Source organism: Zonotrichia leucophrys, chromosome 25 (genome assembly GCF_028769735.1).
Source record: "Zonotrichia leucophrys gambelii isolate GWCS_2022_RI chromosome 25, RI_Zleu_2.0, whole genome shotgun sequence".
Lineage (NCBI taxonomy): Eukaryota > Metazoa > Chordata > Aves > Passeriformes > Passerellidae > Zonotrichia > Zonotrichia leucophrys.
Window position 1 is genome coordinate 3,870,103 of NC_088194.1, and position 24,926 is coordinate 3,895,028.

The following is a 24,926-nucleotide window of genomic DNA, read 5'->3' on the forward strand; positions in this document are numbered from 1 at the left end:
GCTCAGATTTCAGCTGGAATTCCATGATTTTCCCCTCAGGATGTCCCCGCCGGCCCCGCAGGAACGGCTGAGGACGGATTCTTTGTGCCTCCCACCAAAGGCACCAGCCCAGCCCAGGTAAAATCCTGGATTTCCTTGGAAAACTGGGAATTCTCTCCTTTTCCCTTTTCTTTTTTGGGGGGATTTTCCAGCCCATTGTGGGAACTGTGCCCATCCCAATCCCACCTGGATTTCTTTCCCTCTTTTTCAGGTGTGGTGCAACAATTCCCAGCTCCCCGTGGATCACATCCTGGCGGGATCCTTCGAGACAGCCATGAGGGTGAGTTTTCCATGGAATTCTTTTATGGAAAAACGCCCCCTTTCCCCCTTGCTTCCCAAATCCTCCCTTTGCATCCACCTGGGAACATTCCATCCCCGTTTTCCTGTGGATACCACCCCGAGCGAGGCCTCGGCGCTGCCTGATCCATGTTTTCCCGACCCAATTCATGATTTATTTTTATTATTTTTATTTTTATTTTTATTTTTTCCCTCTCAGCTGCTCCACGACCAGGTGGGGGTGACCAACTTCGGGCCCTACAAGCAGCTTTTCCTGCAGACCTTCTCCCGGGGCAGGACGACGTTCCAGGCGCTCCCCAGCCTCCCCGCCATGTACGGATTCCCGCACCGCAACTGGTGAGAGCGCCTTTCCCGCATTCCAGGGGCTTCTCCAGGGTTTGAAATCCCGGATTTGTGAGGGATGAATGAGCCCAGCCGGTCTGAGGTGGACGCTCAGAATTCCAGGGATTCCTTGGGCTTTTTCCATGGAAAAGCATTGGGAACCGTTTTCTCAAAATTCCTTTTTACGTGGAAAAACATTGGAAAATTCCATTTTCCATGGATATTTGGGGAGATTTTTGCCATGGAAAAGCAACAGGACAGGATTAGGTTGGATATACAGGGGAATTTTTCCATGGAAAAGCATTGGGAACCATTTTCCCAAAATTCCATTTTCCATGGAATTTTTCCATGGAAATGCACCCGGACAGGTTTAGGTTGGGTATTCAGGGGAATTTTTCCATGGAAAAGCATTGGAAAATCCCATTTTCCATGGAATTTTTCCATGGAATTTTTCCATGGAAAAGCATTGTAAAATTCCATTTTCCATGGAATTTTTCGCTGGAATTTTTCCATGGAATTTTCCCGTTTTCCTTGGAATTTTTCCATGGAAAAGCATTGGAAAATCCCATTTTCCGTGGATACCTGGGGGGAATTTTTCCACGGAAAAGCATCGTGAACCATTGGAAAGGACTCAGGGGAGGGATGGTGCATCCCCATCCTTGGAGGGAATTCCCAAAGAATTCCTTGGGCCGCTCCAGGAATTCCATCCCACCCTCACCGGGCCCACACCATTCCCACCGCCCTCATCCCTAAACCCGGGATTTTTTGGGGTGGCAGGAAGGAGGCCGGGCTGAAGAACGCGCTGCCGGCCGTGGGGCTGAAGCTGAACGATCTGATCCAGCGGCTGCAGCTCTGCTACCAGCTCACCACGGCCGGCAAGTTCGAGGAGGCCGTGGAGAAATTCCGGCTGATCCTGCTCAGCGTGCCCCTGCTGGTGGTGGACAACAAGCAGGAGATCGCCGAGGTCAGGGGGGGCTGCGGCCCGCTGGGATTTGTGAGGGAAAAATGTGGGATTGCTGAGGGGGAAATGTGGGGATTCTGCTGTGAAAAACGTGGAATTCGTGAGGGGGAAATGTGGGATCTGTGAGGGAGGAAGTGTGGGGATTTGTGAGGGGGAAGTGTAGGAATCCTGCCCTGAAAAACATGGAATTCCTGAGGGGGAAATGTGGGAATTCCTGAGGGGGAAATGTGGGGATTTGTGAGGGGGAAGTGTAGGAATCCTGCCCTGAAAAACATGGAATTCCTGAGGGGGAAATGTGGGAATAACTGAAGGGAGGAAACATGAAATTTGTGAGGGGGAAATGTGGGGATTCTGCTATGGAGAACATGGAATTCGTGAGGGGGAAATGTAGGAATTCCTGAGGGGTGAAGTGTGGGATTGCTGAGGGGGAAATGTGGGGATTCTGCCATGAAAAACGTGGAATTCGTGAGAGGGAAATGTGGGATCTGTGTGGGAGGAAGTGTGGGATTCGTGAGGGGAAGACGTGGGGATTCTGCTCTGAAAAACATGGAATTCCGGAGGGGGAAATGTGGGAATAACTGAAGGGAGGAAACATGAAATTTGTGAGGGGGAAATGTGGGGATTCTGCTATGGAAAACATGGAATTCGTGAGGGGGAAATGTAGGAATTCCTGAGGGGCGAAGTGTGGGATTCCTGAGGGGGATATGTGGGAATTCTGCCTTGGAAAACACAGAATTCCTGAGGGAAAAACGTGGGATTCGTGAGGTGGAAAATGTGGGATTCCTGAGGGGGAAATGTGGGGATTCTGCCATGAAAAACGTGGAATTCGTGAGGGGGAAATGTGGGGATTCTGCCCTGAAAAACTTGGAATTCCTGAGGGGGAAATGTGGGAATACCTGAAGGGAGGAAACATGGAATTTGTGAGGGGGAAACATGGAATTCGTGAGGGGAAATGTGGGGATTCTGCTGTGAAAAACATGGAATTTGTGAGGGGGAAATGTGGGAATAACTGAAGGGAGGAAACATGGAATTTGTGAGGGGGAAACGTGGGATTCGTGAGGGGAAGACGTGGGGATTCTGCCCTGAAAAACATGGAATTTCTGAGGGGGAAATGTGGGGATTTGTGAGGGGAAAACATGGAATTTGTGAGGGGAAATGTGGGGATTCTGTCCTGAAAAACGTGGAATTCGTGAGGGAGAAATGTGGGGATTCTGCCCTGAAAAACATGGAATTCCTGAGGCGGAAGTGTGGGGATTCGTGAGGGGAAAACATGGAATTCGTGCGGGGGAAATGTGGGGATTCTGCTGTGAAAAACGTGGAATTCCTGAGGGGGAAATGTGGGAATAACTGAAGGGAGGAAGCATGAAATTTGTGAGGGGGAAATGTGGGGATTCTGCTATGGAAAACATGGAATTCGTGAGGGGGAAATGTAGGAATTCCTGAGGGGCGAAGTGTGGGATTGCTGAGGGGGAAATGTGGGGATTCTGCCTTGGAAAACACAGAATTCCTGAGGGAAAAACGTGGGATTCGTGAGGTGGAAAATGTGGGAAATCCTGAGGGGGAAATGTGGGGATTCTGCCATGAAAAACGTGGAATTCGTGAGGGGGAAATGTGGGGATTCGTGAGGGGAAAACATGGAATTTGTGAGGGGAAATGTGGGGATTCTGCTATGGAAAACATGGAATTCGTGAGGGGGAAATGTGGGGATTCTGCCCTGAAAAACTTGGAATTCGTGAGGGGGAAATGTGGGAATTCCTGCTTTAGAAAATATGGAATACCTGAGGGGGAAATGTGGGGATTCTGCCATGGAAACCACAGAATTTCTGAGGGGGGAAATGTGGGATTCATGATGGGGAAAATGTGGGGATTCGTGAGGGGGAAATGTGGGATTCATGAGGGGCAAACGTGGGATTCGTGAGGGGCAAACATGGAATTTGTGAGGAGGGCAAATGGGGGAATTTCTGAGGGGGGCAAATGTGGGAATTCCTGAGGGGGTAAGTGTGGGATTTCTGAGGGGGAAGACTTGAAATTTATGATGGCAAAATGTAGGAACTTCTAAGGGGAGAAGGTGGGAATTTCTGAGGGGAAATGTGGGAATCCTGCCCTGAAAACCATGGAATTCCTGAGAGGTTGTGGGATTCCTGAGGAAGAAAATGTGGGAATTTCTGAGGGGAAAAACTGTGGGATTCCTGAGGGGGGAAATGTGGGATTTCCCATCCCGATCCCGGGGTGTCCCCAGGGAAGGGTTTGATCCCCACTTTTGTCCCAAAGGCGCAGCAGCTGGTCGCCATTTGCCGGGAATACATCGTGGGGTTGTCCATGGAGATCGAGAGGAAGAAACTGCCCAAGGAGACGCTGGAGCAGCAGAAGAGAATCTGTGAGGTGAGGGAGGCCTGAGGGGAAAAAGAAGGAATTCCTGAGGGGAAAACATGGAATTACTGAGGGGAAATGAGGGGATTCCTGAGGAGAAAATGTGGGATTTCTGAGGGGGAAAACACAGAATTCCTGAGGGAGGAAATGTGGGAATTGGTGAGGGGGAAATGTGGGAATTCCTGAGGGGAAAATGTGGGAATTCCTGAGGGGGGAAATGTGGGAGTTCCTGAGGTGGAAATGAGGAAATTTCTGAGGGGGAAAACAAGGAATTCCTGAGGGAGGAAATGAAGGAGTTACTGAGAGGAAAACACAGAATTCATGAAGGGGAAATGTGAGATTCCTGAGGGAGGAAATGAAGGAGTTACTGAGAGGAAAACACAGAATTCATGAGGGGAAAATATGGGAATTTCTGAGGGGAAAACAACGGAATTCCTGAGGAGGGAAATGTGGAATTCCTGAGAGAAGAAATGAGGGAATTACCAAGGAGAAAACACAGAATTTATGAGGGGGAAATGTGGGAATTTCTGAGGGGAAAACACTGAATTCATGAAGGGAAAATATGGGAATTTCTCAGGGGAAAAACATGGAATTCCCGAGGGGAAATGTGAGATTCCTGAGGTGGTAAAAACCTCACTGGAAATTTGGAATTCTGCCTTCAACACAAACACAACAGGGAAAAGAGGGATTCCTTGTCATAATTCCCATTATTCCCAAGGATTTTAACCCTTGCTTTCCCTGGCAGATGGCCGCCTACTTCACGCACTCCAACCTGCAGCCCGTGCACATGATCCTGGTGCTCCGCACCGCCCTCAACCTCTTCTTCAAGCTCAAGAACTTCAAAAGCGCCGCCACCTTCGCCCGGCGCCTGCTCGAGCTCGGCCCCAAGCCCGAGGTGGCCCAGCAGGTGAGACCCCAAAGGCATTGTCCCCAAAGGCATTGTCCCCAAAGGCCCTGTCCCCAAATGGCCCTGTCCCCAATGGCCCTGTCCCCAAACTCAAGGTGAAGTCCTCAGATGAGGCCCTCAAGTTGGGAAACACCATTTTTGGGTTGTTCTTATCCCCAAACCCCCCTTGTGACACTGTTTTTGGAGTGTCCTTGTCCACAAACCCCAGCTGAGGCCCTCAGGTGTGGAACCCTTCCTGTGAAACCATTTTTGGGGTATCCCTGTCCCCAAACCCTCGCTATGACGCCGTTTTTGGAGTGTCCTTGTCCCCAAACCCCAGCTGAGGCCCTCAGGTGTGGAACCCTTCCTGTGGAACCATTTTTGGGGTATCCCTGTCCCCAAACCCCCACTGTGACACCATTTGTGGGGGGCCCTTGTCCCCAAACCCGAGCTGAGGCCCTCAGGTGTGGAACCCTTCCTGTGAAACCATTTTTGGGGTATCCCTGTGTCCAAACTCCCACTGTGACACCATTTGTGGGGGGCCCTTGTCCCCAAACCCGAGCTGAGGCCCTCAGGTGTGGAACCCTTCCTGTGAAACCATTTTTGGGGTATCCCTGTGTCCAAACCCTCCCTGTGACACCGTTTGTGGGGGGCCCTTTTCCCCAAACCTGAGCTGAGGCCCTCAGGTGTGGAACCCTTCCTGTGGAACCATTTTTTGGGGTATCCCTGTCCCCAAACCCTCGCTATGACGCCGTTTTTGGGGTGTCCTTGTCCCCAAACCCCAGCTGAGGCCCTCAGGTGTGGAACCCTTCCTGTGAAACCATTTTTGGGGTATCCCTGTGTCCAAACTCCCACTGGAAGCCATTTTGTGGTGTCCCCGTCCCCAAACTCCCATCGTGACCCATTTTGGGGTGTCCCCGTCCTCGTGCTCACGGCGCCGCCGTTCCCAGACGCGGAAGATCCTGGCGGCGTGCGAGAAGAACCCCATCGACAGCCACCAGCTCAACTACGACCAGCACAACCCCTTCGACATCTGCGCCGCCTCCTACCGCCCCATCTACCGCGGCAAGGCCGTGGAGAAGTGTCCCCTCAGCGGGGCCTGCTACAGCCCCGAGTTCCGGGGACAGATCTGCCGCGTCACCACGGTGAGGGGACAGGGACATCCTGCTGAGCTGTGGGCTGGGAAAGGTCGGGGTGTGGAGGTGGTTTGAGGGGTCAGCGCTGCCCTCACGGGGGACGGACATTTTGTGGTTCCGGAGAGGGTTTGGGGCCTGTCCCACAAGGGAGGCCTGTGGGAGTTGGGCCTGGTTGGTCTGGAGGAAGCTGAGGGGGAAACTTATTAATCCATGGAAATATCTACAATATTCATGGAAATATCTAAAATATTTGTGGAAATAGCTTAAATATTCCCAAAAATCTCTCCTCTGAGAGGGGATTTAGGCTATGGAGCCTTTTTCCCACAAGGGAGGCCTGTGGGAGTTGGGCCTGGTTGGTCTGGAGGAAGCTGAGGGGGAAAACTTATTAATCCATGGAAATATCTACAATATTCATGGAAATATCTCATATATTTGTGGAAATAGCTTAAATATTCCCAAAAATCTCTCCTCTGAGAGGGGATTTAGGCTATGGAGCCTTTTTCCCACAAGGGAGGCCTGTGGGAGTTAGGCCTGGTTGGTCTGGGGGAAGCTGAGGGGGAAACTTATTGATACGTGGAAATATCTACAATATCTGTGGAAATATCTCATATATTTGTGGAAATAGCTTAAATATTCCCAAAAATCTCTCTTCTGAGAGGGGATTTAGGCTATGGAGCCTTTTTCCCACAAGGGAGGCCTGTGGGAGTTAGGCCTGGTTCGTCTGGAGGAAGCTGAAGGGGAAACTTATTAATACGTGGAAATATCTACAATATCTGTGGAAATATCTAAAATATTTGTGGAAATAGCTTAAATATTCCCAAAAATCTCTCCTCTGAGAGGGGATTTAGGCTATGGAGCCTTTTTCCCACAAGGGAGGCCTGTGGGAGTTAGGCCTGGTTGGTCTGCAGGAGGCTGAGTGGGAAACTTATCCTTATGTGGAAACATCTCAAGTATTTCTGGAAATATCTCAAATATTTGTGGAAATATCTCCAAAATACCAAAAAAATCTCTCATCTGAGAGGGAATTTGGGCTCTGAAGTGTTTTTTCCACAAGGAAGGTCTGTGGGGTGTTGGGCCTGGCTGGTCTGGAGGAGGCTGAGGGGGAATCTTGCTCATCTCTGGAAATATTTCAAATATTCATGGAAATATCTCAAATATCCCCAAAAATCTCTCCTCTGAGGGGAATTTGAACTCTGGAGTGTTTTTCCCACAAGGGGAGGCCTGTGGGAGTTGGGCCTGGTTGGTCTGGAGGAGGCTGAGGGGGAATTTCATCCATCTGTGGAAATATCACAAATATCCATGGAAATGTCTGAAATATCCATGGAAATATCTTAAATATCCATGGAAATGTCTTAAATATCCATGGAAATATCTCCAAAATACAAAAAAAAATCTCTCATCTGAGAGGGAATTTGGGCTCTGAAGTGTTTTTTCCACAAGGGGAGGCCTGTGGGAGTTGAGCCTGGTTGGTCTGGAGGAGGCTGAGGGGGAATTTCATCCATCCATGGAAATATCTTAAATATCCATGGAAATATCTTAAATATCCATGGAAATATCTCCAAAATACCAAAAAAGCCTCTCATCTGAGAGGGGATTTGGGCTCTGAAGTGTTTTTTCCACAAGGGGAGGCCTGTGGGAGTTGGGCCTGGTTGGTCTGGAGGAGGCTGAGGGGGAATTTCATCCATCTGTGGAAATACCACAAATATCCATGGAAATATCTTAAATATCCCCTAAAATCCCTCAAATTTCCACACAAATCCCTCAAATTCCCACCCAAATCCCACCAAGGGATCTCAGGACTCTCCCAAACCCTTCCCACTGCTCCTAGTAGAGGCCCAGGAGTGACAGCCACAAACCCAGCCCCTAAATCCTGATAGTTCACCCCTAAATCCCAAACTTTCACCCCTAAATCCCAAATTTTCACCTCTAAATCCCAAATTTTCACCTCTAAATCCCAAACTTTCACCCCTAAATCCCGAATTTTCACCCCTAAATCCTCTCTTTGTCCCTGCAGGTGACGGAGATCGGGAAGGACGTGCTGGGGCTGCGCATCAGCCCGCTCCAGTTCCGCTAGGAATTCTCCTGGTTTAGGAAATTCCCGCTCCCCCATCCCGGCTTTCCCTCCACTCCCTCCCCCTGACCATTCCCATCCTCCCTTCCTGGTTTTTCCCCACTCTGCGATGCCAGATTGGGATTTTTTTCCCCACATTTAGCAGGAATTGTTTTTTCCTTGTTCCCAGAGTGGTTTTCCTGTGCTTTTATCCCAATTTTTTTCCAGAGGGGGAAAGGGGAGGTTTTTCCCAAATCCAGGTTGTGACACAACCACCTCTGCTCCCCTTAAAACCCTAAAAAACTGCTCAGAAAACCTGGAATTTGCTCCGTAAATCCCGAATCCAGGGAAATCCCGCTCCCTCTGGAAGTGGCCCCGTGTTTGTTGACTCCTCCTGTTGTTGTCGCCATGGCAACTTAATGAGCTCCCATTGTTAATAAAGTTCGTTAATCACCTGGATTTTCCTGGTTTGCAGCTCAGGACACGCCAAAAAAAAAAAAAAATTAAAAAAGGGAATTTAATCCCTTTTCCCACCTCTGCTTGGAGAGCTGGGAATGTTCCAGAGGATGGGATCGGCTCTCCTGGGATGATTCGGGTGTGTTAATTAGCGGGGTGTAATTAACGCCCCAATTAACCCTGAGGGCCTGTCCTGCTTTTCCAGGTGCAGTTTTGGCCCCAGGGCATGGAAAAGGCTCCGGGATTCCCAAATTTTGGGTGGATTCTGATCCTTGAAGGGGGAGAGGGATGGGAATAACAACGGGGGAGGATCCAGGGATGCAATTCCAGGGATGCAATTCCAGGGATGCAATTCCAGGGATTGTCCTGCTTGGAATGTCCAGGGTGTGGAATGAGGGGCTGGGAGTGTGCAGGGAATGGGGATGGAAAAGGGAATGGAGAATCCTGAGGGAGCTCAGCCTGGAGAAAAGGAGGATCCAGGGGGAATTTGGGATCTGCAAGAGGGAATTTGGGATCTGATCCCAGAGAAAAGGGGGATCCAGGGGGGGATTTGGGATCTGCCGGGGGGAATTTGGGATGCAGGGCAGATTTGGGATCTTTCAGAGGAAATTTGGAATCTTCCAGGGGGAATTTGGGATCTGATCCCAGGGAAAAGGGGGATCCAGGGCGAATTTGGGATCTACCAGAGGAGATTTGGATCTGATTCCAGGGAGGAATTGGGATCTGATGCCAGGGGGATTTGGGATCTGATGCCAGGGGAAATTTGGGATCTGATCCCAGGGAACAGGGGCAGGACAAGAGGGAACGGCCTCGAGCTGTGCCAGGGCTGGAAATCTGGGATGATTTTTCCATGGAAAAAGGGTTGGGAAGCGTCAGAAGGGGCTCAGGGAGGGTCAGATCCTCATCCCTGCAGGGAATCCCTGGAATCCAGAGCAGGTGAGGATAATTTTGGGATTCTCCCCCCCTCCCTTCACAGATCCCGGAATCGGGGTCTTCAACCTTTTATTTATCCATAAAAAAGCAAGGGGTGAAAAAAAAGGGAATGCGAGCATTCCATCATTTCCAGCATTCCATAGGGAATTCTGGGGGGAGCCGGAGCCTCTGGATTCAGGGTTTGGGGGCCTTGAGCACCAGGGAGTCGTGGCAGGCCACGGCGATGCCCCCGATGAGGTTCAGGAACTCCTGGAAGTCCAGCTGCCCATCGCTGTTCATGTCCAGCTTCTTCATCATCCTGTCCACCACGCCCGGGTCCTTCTGGTTCTGGGAAAGGGAAAAAATAAAAACCGGGAATTGGTGCCTGGAATGAGGGGATGAATTCCCTGCTCAGGAAGGGAGGGCAGCTCAGGGAATGCTGGAGTGGTTTGGGATGGAGAATCCTTGAATTGTCACGTTCAGGGATGTTCCTACAGCCCCCTCCTGCTCCAGATTCCATCCTGGCACAGCCCCGGGGCTGGGACCCCCTGGATCATCCCATCCCATTGATCCCATCCCATCCCATCGATCCCATCCCAATCCCATTGATCCCATTGATCCCATCCCCATCCCATGGATCCCATCCCATTGATCCCATCCCATCCCATCGATCCCATCCCATCGATCCCATTGTTCCCATGGATCCCATTCCCCATCCCATGGATCCCATCTCATTGATCCCATCCCATCCCATGGATCCCATTGATCCTATCCCCATATCATTCCATGGATCCCACTGATCCCATCCTCACCCTGTTCCATGGATCCCATTGATCCTCACATTCCATGGACCCCATTGATCCTATCCCCACCCCATTCCATGGATCCCATTGATCCCATCCCATCAATCCCACGGATCCCATCCCCATCCCAATCCCATGGATCACATCCCATGGATCTCACGCCATCAATCCCATCCCATCCCAATCCCATGGATCCCATTGATCCTATCCCCACCCTATTCCATGGATCCCATTGATCCTCTCCCATTCCATTGATCCCGTCCCAATCCCATGGATCCCATCCCAATCCCATGGATCCCATCCCAATCCCATGGATCCCATCCCAGTCCCATGGATCCCATCCCATGGATCCCATCCCATCCCATGGATCCCATCCCATGGATCCCATCCCATCCCATGGATCCCATCCCATGGATCCCATCCCATGGATCCCATCCCATCCCATGGATCTCATCCCATGGATCCCATCCCATCCCATGGATCCCAATCCCATGGATCCCATCCCAATCCCATGGATCCCGTCCCATCAATCCCATGGATCCCATCCTATGGATCCCATCCCAATCCCATGGATCCCATCAATCCCATGGATCCCATCCCAATCCCATGGATCCCATCCCATGGATCCCATCCCATCCCATGGATCCCAATCCCATGGATCCCATCCCATCCCATGGATCCCATCAATCCCATGGATCCCATCCCAGTCCCATGGATCCCATCCCATGGATCCCATCCCATGGATCCCATCAATCCCATGGATCCCACCCCATGGCTCCCACCCCAGGCCCCCGTCCCCGCACCTTGGTGAAGGCGGCCAGCTCGGTGTCCATGAAGGCGCGGAATTCCCGCTTGGAGAGCGTGCAGGCGTCGCCCTCGCGCCCGGCGTAGCGCTGGAACACGGCCAGCAGCGACTCGATGCAGCGCTCCGTCTCCGTGGGCTGGGGGGCCGAAATCCCGGGATTTGGGGTCAGGGAATGGCTCGGGAACCCCCTGTGCCCGTCCCAGGTGTGCTGGGAGCAATCCCGGATTTTCAGGGAGCAGGGAAAGGCTCGGGAACCCCCTGTGCCCGTCCCAGGTGTGCTGGGAGCAATCCCGGATTTTCTGGGAGCAGGGAAAGGCCCCTGTGCCCGCCCATTCCAAGGAGAAATCCCGAATTTTCTGGGATGAGGGAAGAGCTGGAAGAGCCTCCTGTGCCCATTCCAGGTTTTCCAGGGAGAAATCCCGGATTTTCTGGGATGAGGGAAAGGCTCGGGAACCCCCTGTGCCCATTCCAGGTGTGCTGGGAGCAATCCCGGATTTTTGGGGAGCAGGGAAAGGCCCCTGTGCCCACCCATTCCAAGGAGAAATCCCGAATTTTCTGGGATGAGGGAAAGGCTCGGGAACCCCCTGTGCCCATTCCAGGTGTGCTGGGAGCAATCCCGGATTTTCTGGGAGCAGGGAAAGGCCCCTGTGCCCGCCCATTCCAAGGAGAAATCCCGAATTTTCTGGGATGAGGGAAAGGCTCGGGAACCCCCTGTGCCCATTCCAGGTTTTCCAGGGAGAAATCCCGGGTTTTTTGGGGATGAGGGAAGGGCAGAAGGAACTTTCTCTGCCCATTCCAGGAGCAATCCCAATTTTTTGGGGACGAGGATCCTCCTGTGCCCATCCCAGGGGCTCCAATGAGCAATCCCGAATATTTTAGGAATCAGGGAAACCCTTCCCGTGCCACTCCAGCTTTTCCAAGAGCAATCCCGGTTTTTTCGGGGCTCGGCCGGACCCGTCCCGCCGCATTTTTCCCTGGATTTCGTTCCTGGCACAGCGGGACGGGCCCGGATCGGGAGCGGCTCCTGGAAAATGCCCTGGGGAGGTGGCGGATCCGTGGGAAGGGCCGGCCTGGATCCGCTCTTTCCCCTTTTCCCCCATTTCTCCCCACCCCATCTCGGGGTTTTTCTGCTTTTCACCCATTTTCCCTGTTTTTCACCCATTTTCCCCGGTTTTCTCCATTTTCCCCCTATTTTCCCCGGTTTTCTCCATTTTCCCCCTATTTTCCCCGGTTTTTTTCATGTTTTTCTCTGATTTTTCTCCTTTTTTTTTCCGGTTTCTGCCCTGTTTTTTCTGCCATTTTCTATTCGTTTTTTACCTGTTTCCCCCCCACTGTTTTTTCCCGTTTCCCCCCGTTTTTCTGTTTCTCCCCACCCTGGGTTTTCTTTGTTTTTCACTCACTTCCCCTCTTTTTCACCCATTATTTTTCTCCATTTTTTCCCTGTTTCCCCCCATTTTTTCCTGTTTTCCCCTGTTTTTTCCCCATTTTCCTCCCAGTTTCTTCCCTGATTTTTCCCCCCACTTTCCACCCGTTTTTTTCCCTGTTTTTCCCCTTTTTTCCCCCATTTTTCCATTTCTCCCCTCTCCTCCTTCCTCCCTTTGCCAGACCACGCCCTACCCCCTCCAGGTCCGATTTTGGGCCGTTTTCCCGGAAAATCTCCATTTCCCCCCCGTCTCCATATCCATATTCCCCCTGGAATTCCCGGGAATTCCTCACCATGGCTGGGACAGGCGGCGGCTCCGCTCCGGTTCGGAGTTTGTGGGATCGGGAAAAAGAAAGCCCGGGGAAAGTCGGGGAGCCCCGCCCGGGCTGAGTCAGCCCGGACGCGTTGGGCAATTCCCGTTCCAGCGGCTCCTCCCGCGGCCCTGGAATGTGCCCGGCCCGGTCCGGGGCTCTGCGGGCACCCCCGAGCCCTGCCCGGCCCCGTTTGCTCCTTGGGATAGCCCTGCAATCGTCAGGGCGCTGGCAGCGGTGTCACTGCCCCTGGCATTGTCACCGAGCGCTGGCACTGCCCCTGGCATTGTCCCTGGCATTGTCACCGAGGGCTGACACTGTCCCTGGCATTGTCACCAAGCTGTGACACTGCCCCTGGCATTGTCACCGAGGGCTGGCACTGTCCTTGGCATTGTCACCGAGGGCTGACACTGCCCCTGGCATTGTCCCTGGCATTGTCACCGAGCTGTGGCACTGCCCCTGGCATTGTCACCGAGGGCTGGCACTGTCCCCGGCATTGTCACTGAGCTCTGCCAGTGTCACCGTTCTTGTCCCTGGCATTGCCACCAAGCCGTGTCACTGCCCCTGGCATTGTCACCGAGCTGTGGCACGGCCCCTGGCATTGTCCCTGGCATTGCCACCGAGGGCTGGCACTGCCCCTGGCATTGTCACCGAGGGCTGACACTGTCCCTGGCATTGTCACCGAGCTGTGTCACTGCCCCTGGCATTGTCACCAAGGGCTGACACTGCCCCTGGCATTGTCCCTGGCATTGTCACCGAGGGCTGGCACTGTCCCTGGCACTGTTCCTAGCATTGCCACCAAGATGTGTCACTGTCCCTGGCATTGTCCCTGGCATTGCCACCAAGCGGTGTCCCTGTCCCCATCACCGAGCCCTGCCAGTGTCACTGTTCCTGTCCCTGGCATTGTCACCGAGCTGTGGCACTGTCCTTGGCATTGTCACCGAGCTGTGGCACTGTCCCTGTCCCCATCACTGAGCTCTGCCAGTGTCACCGTTCCTGTCCCTGGCATTGTCACCCAGCTGTGTCACTGCCCCTGGCATTGCCACCGAGGGCTGACACTGTCCCTGGCACTGTTCCTAGCATTGCCACCCAGCCCTGCCAGTGTCATTGTTCCTGTCCCTGGCATTGCCACCAAGCTGTGTCACTGCCCCTGGCATTGTCACCGAGGGCTGACACTGCCCCTGGCATTGTCCCTGGCATTGTCACCAAGGGCTGGCACTGCCCCTGGCATTGTCACCGAGGGCTGGCACTGCCCCTGGCATTGTCCCTGGCATTGTCACCGAGGGCTGGCACTGCCCCTGGCATTGCCACCAAGGGCTGGCACTGCCCCTGGCATTGCCACCGAGGGCTGACACTGTCCCCGGCATTGTCACCGAGCCCTGCCAGTGTCACCGTTCCTGCCCCTGGCATTGCCACCAAGGGCTGACACTGTCCCTGGCATTGTCACCGAGCTGTGGCACTGCCCCTGGCATTGTCCCTGGCATTGCCACCAAGGGCTGACACTGTCCCTGGCACTGCCCCTGGCATTGTCACCGAGGGCTGACACTGCCCCTGGCATTGTCCATGGCATTGTCACCAAGGGCTGGCACTGCCCCTGGCATTGTCACCAAGGGCTGGCACTGTCCCTGGCACTGTTCCTAGCATTGCCACCAAGATGTGTCACAGTCCCTGGCATTGTCCCTGGCATTGTCCCTGGCATTGCCACCAAGGGCTGACACTGCCCCTGGCATTGTCCCTGGCATTGCCACCAAGCTGTGTCACTGCCCCTGGCATTGTCACCGAGCCCTGCCAGTGTCACTGTTCCTGTCCCTGGCATTGTCACCCAGCTGTGTCACTGTCCCTGTCCCTGGCATTGTCACCCAGCTGTGTCACTGTCCCTGTCCCCATCACCAAACCCTGCCAGTGTCACTGTTCCTGTCCCCATCACTTGGGGACAGAGTGGGGACAGACCCTTGGGAGAGGCGCTGGCTCTGGAGCCGGATGTGGGAATGGGAAATGGGGATTGGGCGGGATTTGGGATCAGGAGGATCAGGGGGCTGAACTGAGAATGCCTGACCCAAACTGGGAATGTCTGACCCAAACTGGGAATGCCCGATCCAAACTGGGAATGTCTGACCCAAACTGGGAATGCCTGACCCAAACTGGGAATGCCTGACCCAAACTGGGAATGCGTGATCCCAACTGGGAATGCCCAATCCCAAACTGGGAATGTCTGACCTGAACTGGGAATGCCTGATCTGAACTGGGAATGCCCAATCCAAACTGGGAATGCCCGATCCAAACTGGGAATGCCCGATCCAAACTGGGAATGTCTGACCCAAACTGGGAATGCCTGATCCAAACTGGGAATGCCTGATCCAAACTGGGAATGCCTGACCCAAACTGGGAATGCCTGATTCCAACTGGGAATGCCTGATCCCAACTGGGAATGCCCAATCCAAGCTGGGAATGCCAAATCCAAACTGGGAATACTTGATTCCAAATGGGAATGCCCGATCCCAAACTGGGAATGCCTGATCCCAACTGGGAATGCCTGACCCAAACTGGGAATGCCTGATCTGAACTGGGAATGTCTGACCCAAACTGGGAATGCCCAATCCCAAACTGGGAATGCCTGATTCCAACTGGGAATGCGTGATCCAAACTGGGAATGCCTGACCCAAACTGGGAATGTCTGACCTGAACTGGGAATGCCTGATCTGAACTGGGAATGCCCAATCCAAACTGGGAATGCCCGATCCAAACTGGGAATGCCCAATTCAAACTGGAATGCCTGACCCAAACTGGGAATGCATGATCCAAACTGGGAATGCATGATCCAAACTGGGAATGCCCAATCCCAAACTGGGAATGCCTGACCCAAACTGGGAATGCCTGACCCAAACTGGGAATGCGTGATCCCAACTGGGAATGCCCAATCCAAACTGGGATTGTCTGACCCAAACTGGGAATGTCTGACCTGAACTGGGAATGCGTGATCCAAACTGGGAATGCCTGACCCAAACTGGGAATGCCCAATCCAAACTGGGAATGCCCAATCCCAAACTGGGAATGCCCGATCCCAGCCCTCCCAGCCCTCCGGAAGGTGACGCTCGCAGCCTCTGCAGGAATCAGCCGTTTATTCCCATTTTCCATGCGATAAAAAGGAAGGAAAAGGAAAAGGAGGAGAAGGAGAATCCCCCACCCACCACCAGCACCCTGTGGCTCCAAACCCCCGGGCCTGGAGCTGGAATTCTGCTGGAATCCAGGCAAAAAAGGTAAAAATGTGATTTTTTTGTTTTTCCCTCCCAGCCTTGAGGATTTCCAGGCCCCAAAATCAGGAATTTTTTTTGGAGTTTAAAAAATTAGAAGCTGAGAGCATCCCCCGGGCTGGGGGAACCTGAAGTGCCACCCCAGGGTGCAAAAGAGGACAGAGGCACCCAAGGACTCCAATTAGAGCAGAAAAAGTGATTAAATATCGAGGGACACACCCAGCAGGGAGGCAGAAACTCCAGATCTGGGGGAATCTCCCTTCCTGCTGGGGATCCATTCCAGGGAAAAGCCCCCAAACCCCACTGGACACCCCGAGATCCTTTTGAGTCCATCACTGCTGGGCCACCACATCCCGAGGGGCAGAAGTGACCCTCAAAAGGACCGGAGAGGCTCCAGGGAGAGGCAGATTCCCCTCAGGATGTTTTGGATTCATCCCTGGCGCGGTTTGGGGCCTCCTGCGGGGGCTCCTGGCCCTGCTTGGCGCCACCATCCCGAGAAACGCGGGAATTTTCCGCTTCCCGAGGGCTCCTCTTGCTGGGTTCCTCCTCGGGAGCCTCCTCGCCCTCCCGGGTTCCCTCTCCGGGCTCTCTCCGCTCCGGATCCCGGCGTTCCGGGGCGGTTCCGCTCTTGGCCTGGCCGGCCTGGCGCTCTCTGCGCCCCTTCTGGGGCTCCTCACCCTGGGGCTGCTCCTGCTCCGCCTCGGGGACCTCGGGGCGCCTCCGGAGCTCCTTGGGTTTCACCCGCTCGCCCTTCACGGCTTCCAGCTCATCGGAATCCCGCACGGCTCCGGAATCCCGGAGAGCTCCAGAATCCCTCAGGGCTCCGGAATCCCTCAGGGCTCCAGAATCCCTCAGGGCTCCAGAATCCCGCAGAGCTCCAGAATCCCTCAGGGCTCCGGAATCCCTCAGGGCTCCAGAATCCCGCAGAGCTCCAGAATCCCTCGGGGCTCCAGAATCCCGCAGAGCTCTGGAATCCCGCAGAGCTCCGGAATCCCGCAGAGCTCCAGAATCCCTCAGGGCTCCAGAATCCCGCAGAGCTCCGGAATCCCTCAGGGCTCCAGAATCCCGCAGAGCTCCGGAATCCCGCAGAGCTCTGGAATCCCTCAGGGCTCCAGAATCCTCCAGGCCTCCTTCCTTCACCTCTTTTCCGGATCTTTCCCTGGGCTCATCCAGGCCCTCATCGGGGTTTTCCTGGGGGCGTTTGGATGGTGGCACCTCAGGGTGGTCTCTCGGTGGCCGCGGGGACACGGAGCAGGTGCGGACGCGCACGGGCTGCCCGCGCTGGCCGGGCTGGTGGCACACGATCTCGTAGGTGGCGGCTTTGGGGTCCTGCTGGTTCTGGATGACGTGCACCAGGTAGGCCACGGTCTGAGGCTCCACGGGCTCGGGGAGCAGCCGGACCTCGGGCCGGACGTCGGGGTCGGCGGGGCGGTACCGGACCCGGAGGTCGCTGATGGGCATCTCCTGTCCTGGGGGGCAGAGATCGGTGGTGTCCACGTCCAGGGTCTGGTACCGGAACTGGTCCTGCTCCAGCTCCTCCTCATCTTCCTCCTCCAGGACCTCCAGCCTGATCTCCTCACGTGCCTCACTCTGGTCAGTGATGGTCACTTCTGTGTTCCTGTCCAGTGTCCGGCGGCTGCGGCGCTCAGAGACCTCCAGCTCCCGTCCAACATCGATTCTCCTCTCCCTCAGGGCCTCATCCCTCTCTCTGACACGGGAGATTCTCCTCTCTGGTTCTGCCTCCTCCTCACGCTCACAGGGACGTTCTCTCCTTCTCAGCTCCTCTCGTGGCTCCCGTTCCCGGATCTCTCGGCGCACTTGGACATCAACTTCTGCTGCTGCCACTGAGATCTCTCTGTCCCTTTCAAACCTCACTGATTCTCTCTGTCTCCTCCCATCAGCTTCAATCTCACGGATGTCTCGCTCTCTCTGTGTCTCTCTCTGGCCAACTCTGGCCACTTCTTCCTCCCTTTCCCGTGCCCGGCGCTCAGACACCTCCAGCTCCCGCTCCTGGTCAATTCTCCTCTCCCTCAGGGCCTCTTCCCTCTCTCTGACACGGGAGATTCTCCTCTCTGGTTCTGCCTCCTCCTCACGCTCACAGGGACGTTCTCTCCTTCTCAGCTCCTCTCGGCGCACTTTGACATCGGCTTCAGCTGCTGCCACTGAGATCTCTCTGTCCCTCTCGTACCTCAGAGTTTCTCTCTGTCTCCTCGCATCATCTTCAAGTTCACGAATTTCACGCTCTCGTCTCTCCCGTGTCTCTCTCCGGCCAACTCTGGCCACTTCTTCCTCCCTTTCCCGTGCCCGGCGCTCAGACACCTCCAGCTCCCGTTCAACATCGATTCTCCTCTCCCTCAGGGCCTCTTCCCTCTCTCTGACACGGGAGATTCTCCTCTCTGGTTCTGCCTCCTCCTCACGCTCACAGGGACGTTCTCTCCTTCTCAGCTCCTCACCTCGTTCCCGGATCTCTCGGCGCACTTTGACATCGGCTTCTGCTGCTGCCACTGAGATCTCTCTGTCCCTTTCAAACCTCACTGATTCTCTCTGTCTCCTCCCATCATCTTCAATCTCACGAATTTCACGCTCTCGTCTGTCCCGTGTTTCTCTCTGGCCAATGGCAGCCACTTCTTCCTCCCTTTCCCGTGCCCGGCGCTCAGACACCTCCAGCTCCCGTTCCTGGTCGATTCTCCTCTCCCTCAGGGTTTCATCCCTCTCTCTGACCCGGGAGATTCTCCTCTCTGGTTCTGCCTCCTCCTCACGCTCACAGGGACGTTCTCTCCTTCTCAGCTCCTCACCTCGTTCCCGGATCTCTCGGCGCACTTTGACATCGGCTTCAGCTGCTGCCACTGAGATCTCTCTGTCCCTCTCGTACCTCAGAGTTTCTCTTTGTCTTCTTGCATCAGCTTCAAGATCACGAATCTCACGAATTTCACGCCTGTCCCGTGTCTCTCTCCGACCAATGGCAGCCACTGCTTCCTCCCTTTCCCGTGCCCGGCGCTCAGACACCTCCAGCTCCCGTTCAACATCGATTCTCCTCTCCCTCAGGGCCTCATCCCTCTCTCTTACCCGGGAATTCTCCTCTCTTCCTCCTCGCGCTCACAGGGACGTTCTCTCCTTCTCAGCTCCTCACCTCGTTCCCGGATCTCTCGGCGCACTTTGACATCGGCTTCAGCTGCTGCCACTGAGATCTCTCTGTCCCTCTCTGAATCTCTTTGTCTTCTTCCATCGGCTTCAACTTCACGAATTTCTCGCTCTTGTCTCTCCTCCCTTTCCCGAGCCCGGCGCTCAGACACCTCCAGCTCCCGTTCAACATCGATTCTCCTCTCCCTCAGGGCCTCTTCCCTGTCTCTTCTGGGGCAAATTCTTCTGTCTTCTCCACACTCACGGGGCATTCTCTCCTTCTCAGCTCCTCTCGAGGCTCCTGTTCCCGGATCTCTCGGCGCACTTTGACATCGGCTTCAGCTGCTGCCACTGAGATCTCTCTGTCCCTCTCGTACCTCAGGGTTTCTCTTTGTCCCCTTTCATCATCTTCAATCTCACGAATTTCACGCTCACGTCTCTCCCGTGTCTCTCTCCGACCAATGGCAGCCACTTCCTCCCTTTCCCGTGCCCGGCGCTCAGACACCTCCAGCTCCCGTTCCTGGTCAATTCTCCTCTCCCTCAGGGTCTCCTCTCTTTCTCTTCTGGGGCAAATTCTTCTGTCTTCACGCTCACAGGGACGTTCTCTCCTTCTCAGCTCCTCACCTCGTTCCCGGATCTCTCGGCGCACTTTGACATCGGCTTCAGCTGCTGCCACTGAGATCTCTCTTCTCCTGTCATACACTTCTTGTTCTCTCCTTGCATCGATTTCAGCCTCACGAATGTCTCGCTCTCGTCTCTCCCGTGTCTCTCTCAGGTTTCTGGCGGCCACTTCTTCCTCCCTTTCCCGTGCCCGGCGCTCAGACACCTCCAGCTCCCGTTCAACATCGATTCTCCTCTCCCTCAGGGCCTCTTCCCTCTCTCTGACACGGGAGATTCTCCTCTCTTCCTCCTCACGCTCACAGGGACGTTCTCTCCTTCTCAGCTCCTCACCTCGTTCCCGGATCTCTCGGCGCACTTTGACATCGGCTTCAGCTGCTGCCACTGAGATCTCTCTGTCCCTCTCGTACCTCAGGGTTTCTCTTTGTCTTCTTGCATCAGCTTCAAGATCACGAATCTCACGAATTTCACGTCTCTCCCGTGTCTCTCTCTGGCCAATTGCGGCCTCTTCATCCACCCTTTCCCGCCTGCGGCTCTCAGATACCTCCAGCTCCCGTTCAACATCAATTCTCCGCTCCCTCAGGGCTTCATCCCTCTCTCTGACACGGGAGATTCTCCTCTCTTCCTCCTCACGCTCACAGGGACGTTCTCTCCTTCTCAGCTCCTCTCGAGGCTCCCGTTCCCGGATCTCACGGCGCACTTTGACATCGGCTTCTGCTGCTGCCACTGAGATCTCTCTGTCCCTCTCGTACCTCAGGGTTTCTCTCTGTCTTCTTGCATCAACTTCAAGTTCAGGAATCTCACGAATTTCACGCCTGTCCCGTGTCTCTCTCTGGCCAGCTCTGGTCACTTCTTCCTCCCTTTCCCGTGCCCGGTGTTCAGACACCTCCAGCTCCCGTTCAACATCGATTCTCCTCTCCCTCAGGGCCTCATCCCTCTCTCTGACACGGGAGATTCTCCTCTCTGGTTCCGCCTCCTCCTCACGCTCACAGGGACGTTCTCTCCTTCTCAGCTCCTCTCGGCGCACTTTGACATCGGCTTCGGCTGCTGCCACTGAGATCTCTCTGTCCCTCTCGTACCTCAGAGTTTCTCTCTGTCTCCTCCCATCAGTTTCAAGTTCACGAATTTCACGCTCTCGTCTGTCCCGTGTCTCTCTCTGGCCAACTCTGGTCACTGCTTCCTCCCTTTCCCGTGCCCGGCGCTCAGACACCTCCAGTTCCTGTTCAACATCGATTCTCCTCTCCCCCCGAATCTCATCTCTTTCTCTTCTGGGCAAATTCTTCTGTTTTCTCCCTCACAGGGACGTTCTCTCCTTCCCAGCTCCTCACCTTGTTCCCGGATATCTCGGCGCACTTTGACGTCGGCTTCTGCTGCTGCCACTGAGATCTCTCTGTCCCTCTCGTACCTCAGAGTTTCTCTTTGTCTTCTTGCATCAGCTTCAAGATCACGAATCTCACGAATTTCACGCCTGTCCCGTGTCTCTCTCCGGCCAATTGTGGCCTCTTCATCCACCCTTTCCCGCCTGCGGCTCTCAGATACCTCCAGCTCCCGTTCAACATCAATTCTCCGCTCCCTCAGGGCGTCTTCCCTCTCTCTGACACGGGAGAATTCCTCTCTTCCTCCTCACGCTCACAGGCACGTTCTCTCCTTCTCAGCTCCTCACCTCGTTCCCGGATCTCTCGGCGCACTTTGACATCGGCTTCTTCTGCTGCCACTGAAATCTCTCTCTCCCTTTCAAACCTCACTGATTCTCTCTGTCTTCTTGCATCAGCTTCAAGTTCACAAATTTCACGCTCACGTCTCTCCCGTGTCTCTCTCTGGCCGGCTCTGGCCACTTCTTCCTCCCTTTCCCGTGCCCGGCGCTCAGACACCTCCAGCTCCTGTTCAGCATCGATTCTCCTCTCCCCCGGAATCTCATCTCTTTCTCTTCTGGGGCAAATTCTTCTGTTTTCTCCGTCACAGGGACGTTCTCTCCTTCTCAGCTCCTCACCTCGTTCCCGGATCTCTCGGCGCACTTTGACATCGGCTTCAGCTGCTGCCACTGAGATCTGTCTTCTCCTGTCATACACTTCTTGTTCTCTCCTTCCATCGATTTCAGTCTCACGAGTTTCACGCTCACGTCTGTCCCGTGTCTCTCGCCGACAATAGCAGCCACTTCTTCCTCCCTTTCCCGTTCCTGGCGCTCGGACACCTCCAGCTCCTGTTGCTGATCGATTCTCCGCTCCCTCAGGGCCTCTTCCCTGTCTCCTCTGGGGCAAATTCTTCTGTCTTCTCCACACTCACGGGGCATTCCCTCCTTCTCAGCTCCTCTCGTGGCTCCCGTTCCCGGATCTCTCGGCGCACTTTGACATCGGCTTCAGCTGCTGCCACTGAGATCTCTCTGTCCCTTTCAAACCTCACTGATTCTCTCTGTCTCCTCCCATCATCTTCAATCTCACGAATTTCTCGCTCTCGTCTCTCCCGTGTCTCTCTCAGGTTTCTGGCAGCCACTTCTTCCTCCCTTTCCCGTGCCCGGCGCTCAGACACCTCCACCTCCAGCTCCTGTTCCTCATCCACCCTTCTCTCTCTCGTTCTCCCTTTTCTTCTGGGATCATCTCTTTCTCTCCTCTCCTGCTCCTCCCGGATCTCCCTTTCCCTTTCCGCCAGTTCCAGCTCCCGTTCCCGCTTTGTTCTCCGTCCGTAGCCGCGTTCCTCAGGCTCTGCTCTCCCACATTCCCCGAGGTCGATCTCTAACGGTTCCTCCAGGTACGCCTGGTGTGGCCTCCTGGACTCCGGACATTCCAGCTCGGCCGCCCGGCACCTTCTCCCTTCCAGCTCCCTTTGTCCCAGCTCACGCCGGCGGTGGCGGCTCCTCTCCTCCCGGAGCAATTCGGGTTCCCGTGGCCGGTTGTCTCCTTCTCCATCTGCTCCTCGTGGCCGCTGGGTTCTTTCATCACGCCCCGGCTCCTGGCGGCTCCACCGGTCCGGCCGTGCTTGGGGTTCCCGGCGTTGCCTGCCTGTCCTCACGTCTGCCTCCTCTTCCTCCTGGTCTCTCCTCTCTGGTCTGTCCGGCTCCGGGGGCTGCCGCCTTCTCCGGCCCTCCCGCTGCTCGCACGGCTCCTGGCTCCGTTCCCGAGGGATCAGCTCCTGGCGTGGTTCCTCCCTGCTCCGTGTGCGACGTTCCTGCTGGTCCCTCCTCGTTTCCTCCAAGATTTCCACCTCCCTGACCCTGAGGTCTCCTTGCAGCTCAGCCTCACGATTCCTCTCCCACGTTTGTCGTTCCTCCTCCTCCTCCTCCTCCTCCTCCTGGAGCTGCCGGCGGCTCCCTCTGCTCCTGAATTCCGGCTCCCGCAGGGATTTCCCGCTGCTCAGGAGCTTTGTCCTCTGCACCAGGAACGGGGCCCTCGGCTGGAACCAGAAGCAGCACTTGGCCACGCGGAACACCAGGAGGAGGAACTCGTTGAAGTCGATGTCCCCGTCCCCATCCCACTCCAGGAACTGCAGGATCTTCTCGATGGTCTGAGGGTCGTGTGGCTTCTGCAGGGAAAAAACACGGGGTGGGGGAAAAAAGGGGATTTTGCTCTTCCTGCTCCTTGGGGGAGAAATGCAACAGTGGGAAGAGTCACAGGAATTCTCCTTCCATCTCTCATAATTTCACTTGTAGGGCTCAGCACCAGCTGTGGGAATTCATTCCCCAAAACCCTCCCGGGATCCCCCTTTTCTCCAGGCTGAGCCGCCCCAGCTCCCTCAGGGTTCTCCATTCCCTTCCCAGCACAGAAGAACCCAACCTTTGGTGGAACCCAACCTTTGGTGGAACCCAGCCTTTGGTGGAACCCAAACTTTGGTGGAACCCAACCTTTTGTGGAACCCAACCTTTGGTGGAACCCAACCTTTGATGGAACCCAAACTTTGGTGGAACCCAACCTTTGATGGAACCCAACCTTTGGTGGAACCCAACCTTTGGTGGAACCCAAACTTTGGTGGAACCCAACCTTTGGTGGAACCCAACCTTTGATGGAACCCAACCTTTGGTGGAACCCAACCTTTGGTGGAACCCAACCTTTGGTGGAACCCAACCTTTGGTGGAACCCAAACTTTGGTGGAACCCAACCTTTGGTGGAACCCAAACTTTGGTGGTACCCAGCCTTTGGTGGAACCCAACCTTTGGTGGAACCCAACCTTTGGTGGAACCCAAACTTTGGTGGAACCCAAACTTTGGTGGAACCCAACCTTTGTTGGAATCCAACCTTTGGTGAAACCCAACTTTTGGTGGAACCCAACCTTTGTTGGAACCCAAACTTTGGTGGAACCCAACCTTTGGTGGAGACCTCCCCATTCCCTTTCCAGAGAGCATTTTGCCATTCCCACACTCCAGTGCTCACCACCAGGGAATCTGCGAATTCCCTCTGGATCAGCTCCCTCATCCTCCTGCGGCTGAGCCCGGAGCCGTCCCCATCTCCCCGGGCGTGCTGCTGGAAGACGCCGACGATGGTGGCGATGCTGTCCAAGAACGGGGACATCCTGCAGATCCGAGCGAGCCTGGAGGGACAGGAGCACACCGAGGGCTGGGGGATCCCCTTGGGAAGAGGGAGGAGAATTCCCGGCTCCGTTGGGAGCACATTCCGGGGTTTTAGTGGGATGGGGAGTGGCCTCTGGCCTTGCCACTGACGCCTTTGGGTGACGTCGGAGCGGGAACGGTGACGGGGGCGCGGTGACGGGGAGGGACCCGGCGGTGCTGACTCAAGAGGTGCCCCCAGATCCTGCCCCGTGGGGTTATCCCATGGAATATTTCCTTGGAATATGGAATATGGAACCAGTCCAACCCCTCTGCTGTCCAGGGAGGTCTCTCAGGTCACCACGGAGCTTCTCCTCCCCAGAAGCTCTCCCAACCTTCCCCCAGCCCTTGGAGCATCTCCGTGGCCTCATTCCAGCACTTCCTGGTGTTCCCCAGACCCATCCCTGTGATCCTGGCGAGAGCAGCTTTAACCCAACCCAAGACAAGATCTGGGGCAGAGACCTCAGGAGCTGCGCCTGGAAACCTCCAGAGCCTCCTCCTTCCCTCCTTCCTCCCTTTGTGGGACGCCCAAATCTCTCATGGGGAACCTCCGCGCCCGATCTGATCCCGGGGAGCGGCGCCGAGCCCCATTCCCGCCTCCGGAACGTGCCCGGGCACACGAGCACTCCCTGC

General features: G+C 55.0%; 4 protein-coding genes across 4 annotated transcripts in view; 1 reads left to right on the forward strand and 3 right to left on the reverse strand.

The window, feature by feature from the left end:
- COPA (COPI coat complex subunit alpha) overlaps positions 1–8,519 on the forward strand; it is a 51,990-nt gene extending 43,471 nt beyond the window's left edge. The window contains exons 25-32 of the mRNA XM_064732349.1: positions 40–117; positions 251–319; positions 536–672; positions 1,435–1,621; positions 3,890–4,000; positions 4,734–4,895; positions 5,825–6,019; positions 8,025–8,519. Of these exons, the coding sequence (XP_064588419.1) occupies positions 40–117; positions 251–319; positions 536–672; positions 1,435–1,621; positions 3,890–4,000; positions 4,734–4,895; positions 5,825–6,019; positions 8,025–8,084 (999 nt within the window). The 3' untranslated portion in view covers positions 8,085–8,519. The remainder of the gene's footprint in view (positions 1–39; positions 118–250; positions 320–535; positions 673–1,434; positions 1,622–3,889; positions 4,001–4,733; positions 4,896–5,824; positions 6,020–8,024) is intronic.
- Positions 8,520–9,501: 982 nt separating this feature from the next.
- S100A11 (S100 calcium binding protein A11) lies at positions 9,502–12,999 on the reverse strand. Its single transcript, XM_064732592.1, has 3 exons — positions 12,753–12,999; positions 11,035–11,172; positions 9,502–9,776 (listed from the first exon to the last, which is right to left on the reverse strand). Exons 1-3 carry the CDS (start codon positions 12,753–12,755, stop codon positions 9,624–9,626), a joined length of 294 nt encoding a protein of 97 aa, XP_064588662.1. The 5' UTR covers positions 12,756–12,999; the 3' UTR covers positions 9,502–9,623.
- A 3,436-nt stretch (positions 13,000–16,435) lies between these two features.
- Positions 16,436–21,650, reverse strand: LOC135457653 (trichohyalin-like). The gene is made up of 5 exons (XM_064732350.1): positions 21,505–21,650; positions 21,113–21,353; positions 19,519–20,978; positions 19,152–19,372; positions 16,436–18,924 (listed from the first exon to the last, which is right to left on the reverse strand). The coding sequence occupies exons 1-5, from the start codon at positions 21,648–21,650 to the stop codon at positions 16,436–16,438; spliced, it is 4,557 nt and encodes a 1,518-aa protein (XP_064588420.1).
- Positions 21,651–21,985: 335 nt separating this feature from the next.
- On the reverse strand, positions 21,986–24,258 carry LOC135457654 (uncharacterized). Its single transcript, XM_064732351.1, has 2 exons — positions 24,121–24,258; positions 21,986–23,275 (listed from the first exon to the last, which is right to left on the reverse strand). Exons 1-2 carry the CDS (start codon positions 24,256–24,258, stop codon positions 21,986–21,988), a joined length of 1,428 nt encoding a protein of 475 aa, XP_064588421.1.
- Between the last annotated feature and the right edge of the window lie 668 nt (positions 24,259–24,926).

Bases quoted from the DNA above. Each gene is read 5' to 3' on its own strand.
- S100A11 (XM_064732592.1), bottom strand. The intron at 9,777-11,034 runs GTGCGGGGACGG...TCCCTTTCCCAG, and splicing joins AGCTGGCCGCCTTCACCAAG to AACCAGAAGGACCCGGGCGT.
- LOC135457653 (XM_064732350.1), bottom strand. From the start codon at position 21,650: ATGCTGAACAGGAGCTGGAGGTGTCTGAGCGCCGGGCACGGGAAAGGG. The intron at 19,373-19,518 runs GTACGAGAGGGA...AATTTGCCCCAG, and splicing joins GGACAAAGAGAAACCCTGAG to AAGAGACAGGGAAGAGGCCC. The intron at 18,925-19,151 runs GTGAGGAGCTGA...GTGATCTTGAAG, and splicing joins CCGAGAGATCCGGGAACGAG to CTGATGCAAGAAGACAAAGA.
- LOC135457654 (XM_064732351.1), bottom strand. From the start codon at position 24,258: ATGTCCCCGTTCTTGGACAGCATCGCCACCATCGTCGGCGTCTTCCAG. The intron at 23,276-24,120 runs GTGAGCACTGGA...TTTTCCCTGCAG, and splicing joins AATTCGCAGATTCCCTGGTG to AAGCCACACGACCCTCAGAC.